At 33.1% G+C, this 16,612-nt stretch overlaps 7 protein-coding genes across 7 annotated transcripts; 2 read left to right on the top strand and 5 right to left on the bottom strand.

Moving 5' to 3' along the window:
• Positions 1 to 206: 206 nt before the first annotated feature.
• Positions 207 to 1,592, top strand: DFA_10046 (uncharacterized protein; the record flags this gene model as incomplete). The annotated part of the gene is made up of 2 exons (XM_004351884.1): positions 207 to 908; positions 1,002 to 1,592. 2 exons carry the CDS (start codon positions 207 to 209, stop codon positions 1,590 to 1,592), a joined length of 1,293 nt encoding a protein of 430 aa, XP_004351936.1.
• Positions 1,593 to 1,698: 106 nt separating this feature from the next.
• DFA_10045 (uncharacterized protein) lies at positions 1,699 to 3,553 on the bottom strand (the record flags this gene model as incomplete). The annotated part of the gene is made up of 4 exons (XM_004351883.1): positions 1,699 to 1,706; positions 1,729 to 2,409; positions 2,472 to 2,942; positions 3,013 to 3,553. 4 exons carry the CDS (start codon positions 3,551 to 3,553, stop codon positions 1,699 to 1,701), a joined length of 1,701 nt encoding a protein of 566 aa, XP_004351935.1.
• Positions 3,554 to 3,831: 278 nt separating this feature from the next.
• Positions 3,832 to 5,072, bottom strand: DFA_10044 (uncharacterized protein; the record flags this gene model as incomplete). Its single annotated transcript, XM_004351882.1, has 4 exons — positions 3,832 to 4,248; positions 4,323 to 4,393; positions 4,471 to 4,790; positions 5,023 to 5,072. The coding sequence occupies 4 exons, from the start codon at positions 5,070 to 5,072 to the stop codon at positions 3,832 to 3,834; spliced, it is 858 nt and encodes a 285-aa protein (XP_004351934.1).
• A 179-nt stretch (positions 5,073 to 5,251) lies between these two features.
• Positions 5,252 to 6,652, bottom strand: DFA_10043 (uncharacterized protein; the record flags this gene model as incomplete). Its single annotated transcript, XM_004351881.1, has 2 exons — positions 5,252 to 6,325; positions 6,431 to 6,652. The coding sequence occupies 2 exons, from the start codon at positions 6,650 to 6,652 to the stop codon at positions 5,252 to 5,254; spliced, it is 1,296 nt and encodes a 431-aa protein (XP_004351933.1).
• A 137-nt stretch (positions 6,653 to 6,789) lies between these two features.
• DFA_10042 (uncharacterized protein) lies at positions 6,790 to 8,208 on the bottom strand (the record flags this gene model as incomplete). The annotated part of the gene is made up of 2 exons (XM_004351880.1): positions 6,790 to 7,890; positions 7,993 to 8,208. The coding sequence occupies 2 exons, from the start codon at positions 8,206 to 8,208 to the stop codon at positions 6,790 to 6,792; spliced, it is 1,317 nt and encodes a 438-aa protein (XP_004351932.1).
• Positions 8,209 to 8,471: 263 nt separating this feature from the next.
• DFA_10041 (uncharacterized protein) lies at positions 8,472 to 9,876 on the bottom strand (the record flags this gene model as incomplete). Its single annotated transcript, XM_004351879.1, has 2 exons — positions 8,472 to 9,593; positions 9,667 to 9,876. 2 exons carry the CDS (start codon positions 9,874 to 9,876, stop codon positions 8,472 to 8,474), a joined length of 1,332 nt encoding a protein of 443 aa, XP_004351931.1.
• Positions 9,877 to 10,074: 198 nt separating this feature from the next.
• Positions 10,075 to 16,376, top strand: DFA_10040 (uncharacterized protein; the record flags this gene model as incomplete). The annotated part of the gene is made up of 4 exons (XM_004351878.1): positions 10,075 to 10,092; positions 10,166 to 10,282; positions 10,991 to 11,080; positions 11,199 to 16,376. The coding sequence occupies 4 exons, from the start codon at positions 10,075 to 10,077 to the stop codon at positions 16,374 to 16,376; spliced, it is 5,403 nt and encodes a 1,800-aa protein (XP_004351930.1).
• Between the last annotated feature and the right edge of the window lie 236 nt (positions 16,377 to 16,612).

Raw genomic sequence — 16,612 nt, 5'->3', positions numbered from 1 at the left:
TTGTTTGTATACAATTACAAAGCCCACATGATTTAGGTCGAAATTAAATAAATAAATTGTTTTTTTTTTTTCAAACGTTTGGACTGCGCATCTGACGGTTGGTCATTGCTAAATTAAAGAAATCATTTCTTTCAAATCAAATCAATTATTATTTTTTCCCCTTCTATTATTATTCATTCTTCTTTATCTTAATAATTCTTTAAATCATGTCAAAAAATAGAGGACATCAACGTAATATATCAGTTGATAAAGAGACAGCAGAAAAGAAAGAGAACGAAAAGGTAAACAAAAAGTTTAACCTCAACAAAAAAGAGATTGTAATCAGTACAATGAAATGTAGTTATAAATCGAGATCGGGTAAACTACGAATCACAGACAACCATCTATGTTTCTCATCGTCGACGTTGGGCAAGGAAAAGAAAAAGATTATATCGTTTGCCGATGTACTTGACATTGAAAACCAAGACAGAAACAAGATATCGACACACAACACTGGTATCAAGATCACTACCAAGTTGGGAAAGCCCATCGTATTGAATTTCAAGGACAATGAAGCTGCCTACTTGGTCGTAGAAGGTCAGTGGGAGGCTAGTGGCAATCAGCCATCGAGTCGTATCAGCGATGTTGGTTCAACCGGCTCCAACGACAGTGCCGTCATACACATTAAACATCTTAAACACTTTGAACTGCCAGAGATCGAATCACTTCAAAAAGAGTATCACTGTGCCCTCAAAACATCGACCTTTAAAATGTATGGCAAAATGTATCTCACTCAAAACTACATTTGCTTCTATGGTAACATTACAACCGGTCATCAGAAAAAGTTAATCAAATTACGTGATATCCTTACCATTGAAAAGCCTGAAACAAGTCAAAATAGTATTAAAATTGTTTCTAAACATGATACTGTAAGAGATAGAAAAAAAAATAGACTCTAAATATTATTATTATATTTAAATATTAAGACTTTTCTTTTTTTTTTTTTTTCTTACATTCTTTAGTTTGAATTTACAAAATTTAATGAAAAGAGAGATAATGTATTTGATGAAATGTCAATTCTATATGATTCATCAAAGAAAAACCCATCAACTAGTACAACTCCCATTCAAAGTAGATCACGTTCAAATAGTGTTAGTTCGGATTCTGGTATTCCAGTCGATGCCAATTCTCTCAGAGATAGATTACAAAATCTACCTCCACCATCTCCAAAATCTCATTCTCGTAAGAGTTCTGTCAACAATCAACAACCAATTGAAACCATTGTAAATAATCAACAACCAACAACTCCAACCAATAATAGTAATAACAACAGTAGATCAAGTTCAAGAAGAAATTCAATCACTATCAATAATCAAACAACCACCACATCATCCAATGTAATTAAACCAAATGCCACCCCTCCACCATCTACATTTTCACCAGCTCCAACTCAACCAAATATAACTATTACACCTGTTACTCCTCCTCCAGCATCACTAAGTCAAAGATCAGAGAAATTGGAGGTTGCTCAACCAAAACCAACCAGTAGTACACCAATTGTAACACGTCATACTGTTAAAAAAGGTAGAACTTGTTGTTTTTCTTTATTTTAAGTTATAGATATAATAATATTACATTAAATGTCGACCGTTTATTTATCCAATTGTTTAGAGGATTTTAAATCCAATAGTTTTAATACAATGATTAATAAAAGAGTAATTAAACAACTTGCAAATAATAAATAAATACAAGAGTCATAATTTCCAGATGAAACTTTCAAAGCTCCAAGAATTGGGGGAAATACAACTAAACCTAAATTGTATCCAGTTCCAATAAAACCAAAACTTGTTCCAAGAACTTGTTGAGGAATGAAAACTGGAAGTGATGAATAAACTGTTGTGTTTAATAGAGCAAATCCTGTTCCACATATTATGATCCATGGTAATGGTGTAATGGTTGATGGTGTCAATACTAAAAGTAATAATCCACTTGCCAACAATACCATTGCAACTGAAAGAAATACAATCCTTCTTCCAGAGAATTTAATTGCAATACCAAATATGGGTGACAAAAACGATGAACATATAGTCTCTGATGAAAGTATGAGCGAAGCAATTTGTTCTTGATAACCATACTTTAAACCAAATAAATCTGGACCTATAATTGCCAATGCATACATTGCAGTGTATCCAAAGAATACAATTCCAAAAATAATCCACATTCTAAGTGGAATAAGTGACAATATAAATTTAACCTTTTCAAAAGATTCTATTAAATATTGTTTAATTGATTTTTTTCCTTGACTGGTTTCTTTACTATCCAAATCTTCTTGTAAAAATACATAATCATCAATACTCTTATCAATCTCTCCACCACCATTTCTTTCCAAATTTGATAATAATTCATCCATTTCTACTTCTTTTGATATTTCTTTAGAAAAAATAAGTTAATAAATGATTTAAAGTTGATTTGTTTATATTTTTTTTTTTTACCTTTAAAGATTTTGTTAAATAATAAATAAAAAATATTTAATGATAAACATAATAATTGAACACCAAATATAAACCAAAGAGAAATTCTAAAACCAAAACTCTTGTTTATGGCTGGTAGGATTACAAGTGAATTTAAATTGGCAAAATAAATCCAACCTACAAGGAACCCAAGACAAATCGGAAGATTTCTTTCAGGAATCCATTTAGTCATGAGTGCATTGGAGCATGACACCAATGATTCACCAGCAAATCCTAATAGAAATCTTGAAAAGAGCATCATTGCATAGTTTGGAGGAGAGAATGCTCCAATCATTGTTGAAATAAATACAATGGTTGAAAGTATAATACTTATTTTATCGGGACCATAAATATCAACCAAAATACCACTTATAAATACCATACAAATATTTGGTATTGCATATAATGTAAATAAATTACCATATTGACTTGAATTAATTGAAAATGTTTGATCTAAAAGAATAGAAAAAAAGAATTAAAAAAAACTATAATAATTAAATTTTAATTTAATTCTTCTACTTACAAAAAGTATATGATAAACTTTGAGCAGAAGTATAACTAAAAAAGGTACCAAAACCCATATTGGATATTAATAATACCAGTGTAAATAATTTAAAATTCTTTCTAGAAAAGTAATTTTTAAATCTTGGATTGTATTTCGATGTTGTGGTATTTTCAAGATTAATTATTGTAGGTGGTGAGTCATAAGATGGAGGGAATATATCTTGGAATTTTGAATTATTTGTATTTGCTCCATCTTGTTCTTCTTCTTCTCTTTCTTCTTCTTCCTTTTCTTTTTCTTCATCTTTATGAAATTCTATTTCTTTTGATGATACAAGTCCCTCTGTCATGTCATCATCCTCTATCTGTATAGGTTCTCGATGTCTAACAATATTATTATCCAAATGTTGGTGAATGGTGTCTCTTGGCAATAAACCTTGGTCATCGTCTTGATATTCATCTTCAGAATATTGATCGATGGTCGACGACAACAAGACTGCCGCACCTCCACCACTACTTTCTTTGCTAGTCATTGGAAAATCTTTATCATTGTCTATTATCATTTTTAATTTTACATTTATCTTTAATATATATATATAAATATGGATAGAGATAGAGAAAAAAAAAGCAAACGATTAATTAAGTAATTTAGATGACAAAATAACTGCTGAAAAAAAAACAGCTTGATCCAAAAAGGAAATACTTCAAACATTGTTTTTTGTTTTTGTTTTGTTTTTTTTTTTTAACCCCCCCCTTTCTACCCACACCGTTTGAAGTTCTTAAATCTCTAACCTTGGTGATTATGTAAACATAACATTTGTATTTTGATTTGTTTGTTTATTTATTTTGGAATCAATTTTGAAAATGTTTTATCAACAACTTTTCTTTTTTCTAGATATTGAAAGAATAATATTTCAATTTCTTTTCTTTTGTATGATTTAGCCATTTTAATACATCTTTCTAAAAGAAATTGGGTGAGAATGAAAGAATCTTTTTGATTTCCCTCGGTTTTCATCCTTGTATCTCCAGACTTTTCAATGATGAATGTAACAATATCTATATGGTTGAATGCAATGGCTACCAATAATCCTTGACATGACCAATAATAACCTTGACTGAAAAGGTATTGAACCATTGATAAATCACCTCCAACCACTACCTCATTCATTATTTGATTTTTATCTTTTTGTTTTAGATTGATTTGGATTTGCCAGTCTTGTCTATAATGTATTGTAACAACTCCAAATTGTCTGGTAATCTAAGAAAGAATGATAATTTAGAAATATTATTAATCTCTATAGGTAGTTTCATTTTTTGATAGTATTTCAAAACATTAACATATCGATTGGAACACCAAAATTCAATATTTGAGTGACCAATTTTAGCAACTTGTACACCCAACTCTGAATGTATTATTGGAATCTGTTTAAATATAATGTTTCGAATAATCTTTGATCTTTGTTTGTTGATGCGATGTTACTTGTTGTTATTTGATTTGTTATTTGATATGTTTTTGGATATAATGAAATAGAATCCAATTCCAAATGTAAATCATCATCAAAACGACTCCAATCTTTATACATATTTTCATAGACATGTTTACCTATTACACTGTAAACGACATCGATACCAGAATCATCAATTCCAACTTCAAAGTATGAAAACCCATTATCAAGTGCAAATTTGTTTGCTTGTTCTCTTGTGACCTTTCTTTGATTGACCAAATCTCTTTTTGTTCCAACGATTATCACCTCTGGTTTAAGCTTGCACGATCCTGCTTCGTAGTACCAATCTACCAAACTTTCAAAAGAATATTCATTGGTTACATCAAACAACAAAAATATTATCTTGGCTTGTAAAAAGTTAAAATAATTATAACGCATTCCTGTTTCATATTTTGAAACCTTTTAATAAAAATTTAATTTCATCATATTAGTATTTATTAGTAACATTAAAATTTAATTTAAATACTTTTGAATGACAGTGGACTTAAAATATAAAGAAATTTTTAATAAAGGTATGTTATACATACAAGATCAAACTTTGTTTTAAAATCACCAATCTTTTTGTTCCATTTAACATTTTTATCTAGTTGATTGACAAAAAAAAAATGGGACTTATAACATTTTTTTTTTTTGTGCTAAAAATAGGAAAAGGAGGGGGTGTTGAGGGGTTTGATCAAAGAAAATTAAAAAGGATGTTGATGGATCTAAATTATTATTATTATTATTATTACAGGTTGGTTGATTATTTTAATATAATTATTTTGAAAACATGTTTGATAGTTTATCAAATAATTTAAATGTGGGTTTCTTTAAAGTGGGAGGAGATAATAAAATTTCAATTTCTTTTCTGTTGTATGATTTAGCTGCACCAATACACATATCTATTGTACGGGGGTCAGTTAAACTCCTCCACTCTTCTATCTTGTCATAATTGACTAGGAATTTAACAATATCGATATGGTTGAATGCAATGGCCATCAGTAATCCTTCATTTGTCCAATAATATCCTTTACTGTAAAGGTATTTGACAATTGACAAATCACCTCCAACGATTACTTGATTCATTATTTGATTTTTTTCATTTTGGTCTAAAAGACGACCAATATTTTCAACAATGTATTGTAACAACTCTGAGTTGTCTGGCATCCGAAGAATCGATGATAATTTAGCGATATTATTTATCTCTATTGGTAGTTTTGTTTTTTGATAGTATTTCAAAACATTGATATATCGATTAGAACACCAAAATGAAATGTTTGGAATCCCAATTCCTCTAGCAAGTTGTACATTTAAATCTGAATGTATAGTTGTAATTTGTTTAAATATATTGGTTCGAATATATTTTGATCTAAATACAGAATAGAATAGTTGATCTTTGATTGTTGTTGTTGTTGTTGTTGTTGTTGTTTGAGGAGGAGGAGGAGGAGAGATTGAATCTAATTCCAAATATAAACGACCTTCTTCAAATGATTTGACATTCTTGCAAATATTTTCATATAAATGTCTTGCTATTATACTGTATACTCTATCGATACAAGTATCATCATCATCATCTTTACCAACTTCAAAGTAAGAAAAACCAAGACCAAGTGCAAAATCATTTGCTTGTTCTCTTGTGACCTTTCTTTGATTGACCAAATCTCTTTTTGTACCAATGATTACAACTGTCTCGAACTTGTATTTACCGTATTTGTTTGTATTGCCACACCATTTCATCAGACTTTCAAATGATTGTAGATTGGTGACATCAAACAATATAAATATTATATTTGTTCGACTATAGAGATAATTATGGAGGCCAGAATCATTTGTCAACTCACCTTTTAAAACCTTTAAATTCTAAACATTGGTCGAGGTTAGACATAAATTAAATTCATATAGTGTGTGATTGAACACATTCTGTTGATGATGATAGATGATGATAGTGATACATACAATATAAAACTTTGATTCAAGATGACAAAATTGATAGTTCCATTTAACATAGTTATCTAGTTGATTCACAATCTCGACATGAGATGTAATATAATCAGTCTTATCATACAACCTGACTTTATCACCAAACAAAGATTGAACAAAAGTATTCTTCCCAACACCTGGATTACCAACAATAGTCACATCGAGTCCTGATAACCATACATCACGTGCTACCGTCATTCTTTAGTTTACTAATAATACTTATTATTAATTCGAAATCTAACAATAAGATTAAAAAAAAAAACAAAAATGAGAGAGGCAGAGAGAGAATTTCATTTTTATGATTATACACAATTAATATTTATTAATACTCTATTTTAATTTTTGAACATATTTGATAATTTAAATTTCAAAGATTGTTTCTTTTTTAATATATTTTCAATTTCTTTTCTATTGTATGATTTGGCAACACCAATACACATTTCTAGACTCTGATCAGTCAAATCAAACCACTCTTTTATCTTTACATCACCAGACTTTTCAATGATGAATTTAATAATATCTAAATGGTTGAATGTAATGGCCATCCGTAATCCTTCATTTGTCCAATAATATTCTTGACTGTAAAGGTATTGAACCATTGATAAATCACCTCCAACCATTACTTCATTCATTATTCGATTTTTGTCTTTTTGTTTTAGATTTCTACCAATATTTTCTACAATATATTGTAACAACTCCAAGTTATTTGGCATTCTGAGAATCGATGATAATTTAGTAATAGATTTAATGATACAATTAAACTCTATTGGTAGTTTTGTTTTCTGATAGTATTTCAAAACATTGATATATCGATTGGTACACCAAAATTCAATGTTTGGCATTCCAATGCCTCGAACAACATGTACATTTAAATCTGAATGTATCTTTGTAATTTGTTTAAATATATTGTTTTGAATATATTTTAATCTATATACAGAATAAAATAATTGATCTTTAATTGTTGTTGTTGTTGATTTGGTTGATTGAGGAGGAGATGAAATACTATCCAATTCCAAATATAAAAACTTTTCACTAGGTGCTATCATATCCTTGCATATATTTTCATATAAATGTTTTGTTATTATACTATATACTCTATCGATACAAGTACCATCATCGTCATCTTGACCAACTTCAAAGTATGAACTACCAAGACCAAGCGCATAATCATTTGCTTGTTCTCTTGTAATCTTTCTTTGGTCAACCAAATCTCTTTTTGTTCCAACGATCACCGTATCGAAATGAGATATGCTGTACTGGTTTGCTTCATCATACCAATCTTTAAGATTTTCAAATGATTGTAGATTGGTGACATCAAACAATATAAATAGTATATTTAGAAAATTGTAGAATCCACCACAAATTAATTGATTTATAATAGGTGGATGATCACCAGAAGAATTCGAATCTTTTGATGTATTTGAAGGCTTTAATCTCTAAAACATAAATCAAGACAGACAGATTAGATTAGTCACAGTTCATTAAACACATGTAGTCGTCTGTTGATGATGATGATGATGATGAATGATGATACATACAAGATTGAACTTTGTTTGAAGATTACAAAATTGATAGTTCCATTTAACATGATTATCTAGTTGATTCGTAATCTCGATATTGGTTGGTGTCTCTGTTGCTGCTCGAACAATTGGTGAATTAAGAAAAGATTGAATAAAAGTATGCTTTCCAACACCTAGATTACCTACAATTGCTACATCAAGTCCTGACAACCATGTAGTACGTGCTTCAGTCATTATTATTTGTATAATGTAATGTTGCTAATACAATGAATTGCGAATATTTTCCCTATGAAAAAATAGATTTGATTTTTTTTTAAATCAAAAAAGTCGACTTGGGTAGTTCCGGAAAGAACAAAGAAGTAAAATAAATCTTTTTTTTTTTTGCATGTTCTTTCCAATAAAGGACTATCGCTATGATTTTCCCTCAAAGGGAAACTGACATCTAATTATTAATATAATTATTATTATTATTAAAAAAGATTTGTTGATTAATATTTTTAATATCTTAATTTTTGAAACATATTTGATAATTTAAATGCCAAAGATTGTTTCTTTTTTAATTCATTTTCAATTTCTTTTCTATTGTATGATTTGGCAACACCAATACACATTTCTAGAGATTGATTAGTCAAATCAAACCACTCTTTTATCCTTACATCACCAGACTTTTCAATGATGAATTCTACACTATCTATATGGTTGAATGCAATGGCCATCCATAATCCTTCAAATGTCCAATAATACTCTTGACTGTAAAGGTATTGAATCATTGATAAATCACCTCCAACCATTACCTCATTCATTATCTGATTTTTTTCTTTTTGATTTAGATTTCTACCGATATTTTCTAAAATGTATTGTAACAACTCCAAGTTATTTGGCATTCTAAGAATCGATGTTAATTTAGGAATATTATTAATCTCTATTGGTAGTTTTGTTTTTTGATAGTATTTCAAAACATTGATATATCGATTAGAACACCAAAATGTAATGTTTGGAATCCCAATGCCTCGAGCAACTTGTACATTTAAATCTGAATGTATCTTTGTAATTTGTTTAAATATATTGTTTCGAATGGTCATTGATCTAAAAACAAAATAAAATAATTGATCTTTTGTTGTTGTTGTTGTTGTTGTTTTAGGAGGAGGAAGAAGAAATGGTGATGAAGAAATGATAGAATCCAAATCTAAATATAAAAATTTTTCTCTGGTTCTAAAATCCTTGCAAACTTTATCATTTAAATGTCTTGCTATTATACTATATACTCTATCGATACAAGTATCATCATCATCATCATCATCATCTTTACCAATTTCAAAGTAAGAAAAACCAAGACCAAGTGCAAACCCGTTTGCTTGTTCTCTTGTCACCTTTCTTTGATTGACCAAATCTCTTTTTGTTCCGACGATTACAACTGTCTCGAACTTGAGTGTGCTGCAGTACTTCTTTGCTTCATCATACCAATACATCAGACTTTCAAATGATTGTAGATTGGTGACATCAAACAATATAAAAATTATGTTTAAATTACAAAAGAATGCGCTACTAAGCATTTCACGGATAGTCCTAGATTGAATATCATCAGAGTCGTCAGATGGATTTGAATAAGTATTAAATCTCTAAAACATAAATATAGACAGATTAGTAGTGTGACTTGACTGTTGATAGATGATGATGAATGATGATACATACAAGATTGAACTTTGTTTGAAGATTACAAAATTGATAGTTCCATTTAACATGGTTATCGAGTTGATTCACAATATATATTTCAGTTGAAATGTTTGCTCGATCAATTGGTGAATTAAAGAAAGATTGAACAAAAGTATTCTTGCCAACACCTGGGTTACCTAAGATTCCCAAGTTAAGTCCTGACAACCATGTAGTACGCGCTATTGTCATTCTTATTTGTAATGAATGTAATGTTACTACTAATACAATTACTGGTGACTGGTTGATCAATAGAATATTTTTTTTTATTAAATAATTTTTGTTGTTAATTTATGATCGTTGTTTCAAGAACATTATTATGTTTGTACTGAGCTTTTGTAAAAATATTAAAAAAGAAAACAACACAGTGAACATCGGAGCATGAGTATAATGCATATATTTTCGTTCGTTTGTTTTTTTTTTTTTTATTCTTTCAACAAAGATAATAATAAAAGTTATAGGATTATAATTAACAAAAAAGGAAGAGGAACGCGATGAAGGAAGTAGGAGAGTGATCGCATCAGTATCAGAGAAGAGTTGGAGGTCTGTGCACAGCCACCCAACCATTACTCATCAAGTTATTAACAGAGAGGCAGGTGTATGTATGGTCATCATTAAACATTGAGAATATTTAGCTATCTTTAGTCTATTAATCGCATTCTTATTCTTAAAAGTTTATTAACCTCGATCATTATTCAAGGAAGCAACAGATCTTCATTCAGTGGTCAATGATGACGAGCAAGGTTTGTCATTTATCTATAATTGACCAAGATAAACAAAGATCGACCAATCGACTGATAGAGTGAAAAGAAAGTCTGATGATTGCTTTTACATTCTTCATCGAATGGTAGATCTATGTTGAATGTAGATGATAGTTAGATGAACATTCAACAGGAACCATGGTTTAGGGCTTGGCCCCAAAACAAATTCATTGTTCAATGAGTTTTTCGTAGAACAGACCATTTTGTTTTTTTCTGCTTCACCGATTTATCCCAATTTCGAACTATCGTATGGTTTTCGTATTTCTCCATCTTTTTAGTCTGGTTCATTCCTCACGGTTTCCTTCGCATATGTTATAAAACCGTGGAAATTAGAATTCATTATTAAATCATCATTAAGTTATTTATCTATATTTATTTATTTATCGTTTTTTTCAAAAAGGTACGTGACAAAAAAAATATTATATTTATTATATTATAAATATTTATTATTTATTATATTTGCATTTTTTAAATTTGATTACTAATCCTAAATTATTTCATCCAAATATATATATATATATATATATATCATTATTAATTTATAGATGAAACAAATAGATTTATTATCAACACCCAAAAATATATTTTTGGGTATTTTTTTATTATTATCATGTTTAACCTTAGTTTTGGCTCAAGTATGTATTATTATTATTATATCACACCTGACCTGACCTGTTTGTTTGCTTTGATATTAATATTAATTCAATATTCTTTATCTTTTTATTTTTATATATATATATATATTTATATTAGACACCAACCATTACAAGTATTAAACAAGATGGAACTAATATTATCATTGATGGAACTGGTTTTGGAACCAATCCAGCAGTCATTGTTTTGAAGTCAAACATTCCAGACATCACAACTGGAATTAATATTGTAGTACCAGATACTCAATTAAAAATAGCGATGCCATCCAACGGTCAAGATGCATCTTTCAGTGTCACTGTCGATGGTGTCTCATCAAATGGCCTTGTAGCGTATTTGACTCCCGTGATCACAACGTGTACCAGACCACCTACCAATGGAGGATCCATCGTCTATCAAGGATACTATTTCAGAGCCAATTACCAACCAACTGCACTTTTTAATGGTACCTCTATCCCAATCACTTCTTATACGTCTGGAACAGCCAATCTTCTAGCTTCAGTGACAGTCACCGCTCCAGCCGGAACTGGTCTAGTCACATTGGTTTCCAAAACGGTTACTGGTTATAGTTCTGCTCCATACCAGTTATGGTATCAGGCCCCCGCCGTCACTAGTGCCGACGCAGGTGCCAATACGGTCGTTATCTCTGGTTCAAACCTTGGTGCCAATGTTGCCAAGATCAGTTTGGTTGCACCAACCTATCCACTTGGAACCAATACCTCTATTGCTCCAACGGCTGTCTCACACACAACTGCCATCTTTGAAGTGACCAACGTCAATGTTTTGAATGGACCAGCTCAAGTATCAGTCGACGGCCAAATGTCGGTACCATTTACTCTCTCGTTTTATCCAGTCATCAATTCAATGAACTCGGTTGGTATGTCCGGTGGCTCCAACATTACCATCAAAGGTACCTCGCTGTATCCATTTGACAGTCTAGGAAATGCACTCACAGCGTCTGTCACCATCGGTGGAAACGATTGTCCCATTCTTTCATCATCAATGGACGCCTCCTTTACCTATCTCGTTTGCCGAGCTCCTGCCGGAACCGGAACCCAAACTGCAATTGTTACCATCAATGGTTTAGCCAGTAATAACTTTGCCTATACATTTGGTGTCCCAGAAATCACTTCCATCATCCAAAGCAACTCAGACTATGGAATTACCATCCAAGGAGCCAATTTTGGACCAAACAAGGATGTTGTCACCCTTACCATCAACTCAAATGCCGTTTTGATCACTTCATTCAATGATACTACCATTGTCGGCACTGTATGGGCAACGTCCTCGAATGGAGTCATCCAAGTCCGAGTCAATACAATATCATCCGCTCCTTTCCCAATTAATTTCAAGCCAGTCATCACAGCTGTACCTGTGATCCCATTAACTGGCGGCACAGTAACCATCACTGGTAGATACCTCTCAATGCTCCGTGCCAACGGAGCCCTTTCTACCATGTCGATTTTATTCAACGGCAAGCCAGCTTCCGCCAGCTCATCGACTGCCAACTTTGTTGCCTCCTTTTTAACTGTTATCGCACCCTCGGGTGTTGGTGCCAACCTCCCATTGACAGTCTCGATCGATGGAGTTGTGTCTGATCCATTCTTGTTTAGTTATGATGCACCAACCATCTCTTCAGTTGCCCAAGGAGTATTTCCTGCCATTACTATCTTTGGTACAAATTTTGGAGCTGATTTGTCAGTCATCAAAGTAGTTGCCAATAATGGCCAAGAATATGTTCCAACTGCATTTGTACCAAACGGCGGAGTATCATTTAACTCTCCAGCAGATCTCAAGAATGGAGTTATCAACGTTCGAGTTGGTAATCAAATGGCTGCATCCAATTCTACTTTAATTTTGACTCCAGTGCTCACTTCGGTCAATACTCTCAGTCTTACTGGTGGTAACCTCACTATCACTGGTGCCTATCTCAATACCGTCGATTACCTTAACGCCCCTCTTATTGTGTCTGTAGTGTTGGGTAACACTCAACTCACCAACATTCAAGGCACCGGATCCACTCTAACTTGTGAATACCCAACTGGTCTAGGTGGAGCCAGTCTTTTTTTGACTGTTTCCATTGGTGCCCAATCAAGAATATTATTTGTCTCTTTCCCAGCACCAATCATCACATCATCGGTTTTGACTCAAAATACAACCGATCGAACGGTTACCGTCACTGGCAAGAACTTTGGAACCAATTTTGGTTCGATCCAAGTATTATTTGGTGTCCTCAGATCAGTCACTGACACCACCATCGTCTTTGTCGTTGCCGAAACAGTTACCAATGGTCCATTCACTGTCAAGTCGTTTTCACAAATCTCAAACGCTGTTACATTCAACGCCACTCCACTCATCACTAGTATGTCAGGTGCTAAAACCCAAGGATCAACTACTACGCTGCTTGGTAAATACCTTACATCTATGAGAACCAACCAAACTCCTACAGTTGCATCTATCCAAATTGATGGTGGTGCTCCAATCACATCACAAATTACACTGCAAGGTACCTCGTTAACATTCCCTCTGCCAGCCGGTACTGGTGCAAATCATACTTTGGCACTGACAATCGATGGTCAAATTGCCACCTTTGTATTCTCGTATCCAACTCCAACTATTACTTCAATTGTCCAAGAATCAGTTGCCAATCACTACACCCAAACAATCAGCATCTTGGGTACTTCATTTGGAGCTGTATCTTCAAACGTCCAAGTATTATTTTCCAAACAACCAAATGTTCAATGTAGTCAAATAGTTGCCACCGACACTTTAATCACTGCAACCCTCCCTACTTTTGTCCTCAGCGATGTCATCACTGTCAACGTCTCTGGTCAAATATCTTCCATCTATTCCCAACCAATTGGACCAATTCTCAAATCAATCACTTCAGCCGATGCTGAAGGTGGTGAAATCAAGATTGGTGGTCTCTACCTCAATAATGTCGATGCCTTTGGAACACCCCTTCCAATAGCAGTCTGGTTCCCAAACAATGTTCCATGTACCAATGTTGTAAAGATTGCCGATGGTCAGGATATGAGTTATATCACTTGTCTAGCTCCTCCAGGAAATGGAATTAATGTTCAAGTCACCGTTCAAGTCGTTAATTTATTTGACACTATCAACTTTGCCTATGGATCACCAGTCATCAATTCAGTTGTCGTCGCCAATGATAATTCAGCAGTCTCGATCGCTGGAAAGAATTTCGGTGCCTCACAAGCAGGTGTAGGCATATTCTTTGACAATACTCAACTCCTAACCATTATCTATGTCAACAGTACATTCCTAGTGGTACCATCACCCACAGCAATGAGAAATGCACTAGTCACTGTCAAACTTGCCGACGGTCGTATTTCAAATCCAGTGCCACTCGCAATCAAGCCACTCATCACATCCGTTGCAAAGCCAATCAAAACAACAGGTGACCAATTGACCATTGTTGGAAACTATCTATATCCAACTAGAATGGATGGATCATCAACCAATGTCACAGTTGTCATTGCTGATCTTAATCAACAATGTACCAATGCCGTAGCCAACGGAGTATCAATTATTTGTACCTCACCTCAAGGTTCTGGTGTCAATCATAATGTCATTGTCTATATTGATGGAGCACAATCGCCATCATCAGTCACACTCTCATACATTGCACCTTTAATCACCAATATTGCCCAACAAGGTAATAGTGACAATCTAATCATCACTGGTACCAATCTTGGCCTTGACTTAGCAAAGATTACAATCAACAATCAAATCATTGCAACAACATTGACCAGCGCAACATCTCTGTCTGCTAAATTGACAGGTCCATCAAAGAATGGAGATATTAAAATCACTGTCGACGGTCAAGTTAGTAATACTCTACCACTCAAGATCAAGGCATTGGTCAGCTCTATCTCATCCACCTCACCATATGGAGGTGTTGTTGAACTAGTCGGTAAATACCTTTGGACAACTAGATTGGATTCAACTCCAACCACCATCTCAATCGATATTGGAGGAGTAGAATGTACATCACCAGTGGCCGGCGATGGAAATGATGGAACCAAGTTGAATTGTACTCTTGGTGATGCCAGTCAATACGAATCTGATGTTGAATTATCAATTGACTCTGTCTATGCCTATTCAACAACTGCTTACTACAGTAATCCACCAGTTCTCACATCGATTTCATCATCATTCTACCTCGTATCAAATGTCGTCACCATCGTTGGTAATGAATTCTATCCACAATCTTATGTTACCATTGGAGGTAGTCAATGTAGTAATGTTGTAGTTGTCGATGCTCAACATATTACTTGTTTATTCGATAGTAATGTCGGCGACAATGCAACTTCAACTTTGGATGTCACTATTAGTTCTGACAATTCAGATGAAATTTCCTTTGCCAAAGTATTCAAATACACATTGTTACAATGTTTGAACTCTTGTTCATCACATGGAACCTGTGTCACATCTGGTCAATGTCAATGCGACAATGGATACACAGGAGCTGATTGTTCAATCACATACACTCAATCATTGGTAGCTGGTGACTCTGGATCAGTGTCAGGAGGTAAATTCACAATGTTTAACAATTCAATGGAATTCCTACTTTCACACATTCAAGAAGTTCGTCAAGACAATAGTATCGTTAAAACTATTCCACTCACCAAATGGGATGTCTACAATGAATTTGGTAATACAACTGTTTACAACTCATCAGCAACCACTCACAACATTCAACTCTATGTCACCAAACATGCAACATCATCCATCCAATCATTTATAGGTGATGATCTTGTCATCCCATCCAACTCTATCAAACATTTTATGACTATCGATAGTTTTACATTTGAATCAACCAACTCTTCACTTCGTATCATCTATCAATTCAAATCACCATCAGATATTGAATACAACTGTGAAAATGAAACCACCAAATACCAATACGATACATCATCATCAAGCACCACCATCAAATCATACAGCATTGACACACCAGTCGGTACAATGATGGCATCATTCAGCAACCGTGTAGAAATCGATGAAAACTATGCAATGGTCTCATCAATCCAAGCAATCACATCAGTTGATTCATCAACACCATCAACCAACGGTATCCAATACATTGCCATCCAAGTTCCATCATTTGGAGATTATGTTGAAATCGATCCAATATTCTCAGCCACATCAAAGACTGCACCATCAACCGATGCCTGTATTGTATCATCTTCATCCATCACCACACCGTCAACCATCATTTTATTTGTAGTATCACTCATCTTATTATCTATTTTCTAAATTAAATTAAGTCCAAAAAATAAATAAATAAATAAATAAATATTAAAACACGACCAAAAATATTTTGTCCTTGTTAGGGTCGATCCAGGGCAAAATCGGATGACTTTTTCATTGAACAGTACTCTGTTTATTTTTACAGTTCACCGATTTGTCCCAATTTAGAGAACGAGTTGATGGGTTCTGGTCAAAGGAGATAATCAGGAGTGATGGGGATATGATTAATCGTGTTCTCTCCT

This window comes from Cavenderia fasciculata (genome assembly GCF_000203815.1).
Source record: "Cavenderia fasciculata unplaced genomic scaffold Scf_EU5ZYIE02H8LDV-5, whole genome shotgun sequence".
Taxonomy (NCBI): Eukaryota; Evosea; class Eumycetozoa; order Acytosteliales; family Cavenderiaceae; genus Cavenderia; species Cavenderia fasciculata.
This window is presented reverse-complemented; position numbering and strand designations above follow the sequence as displayed.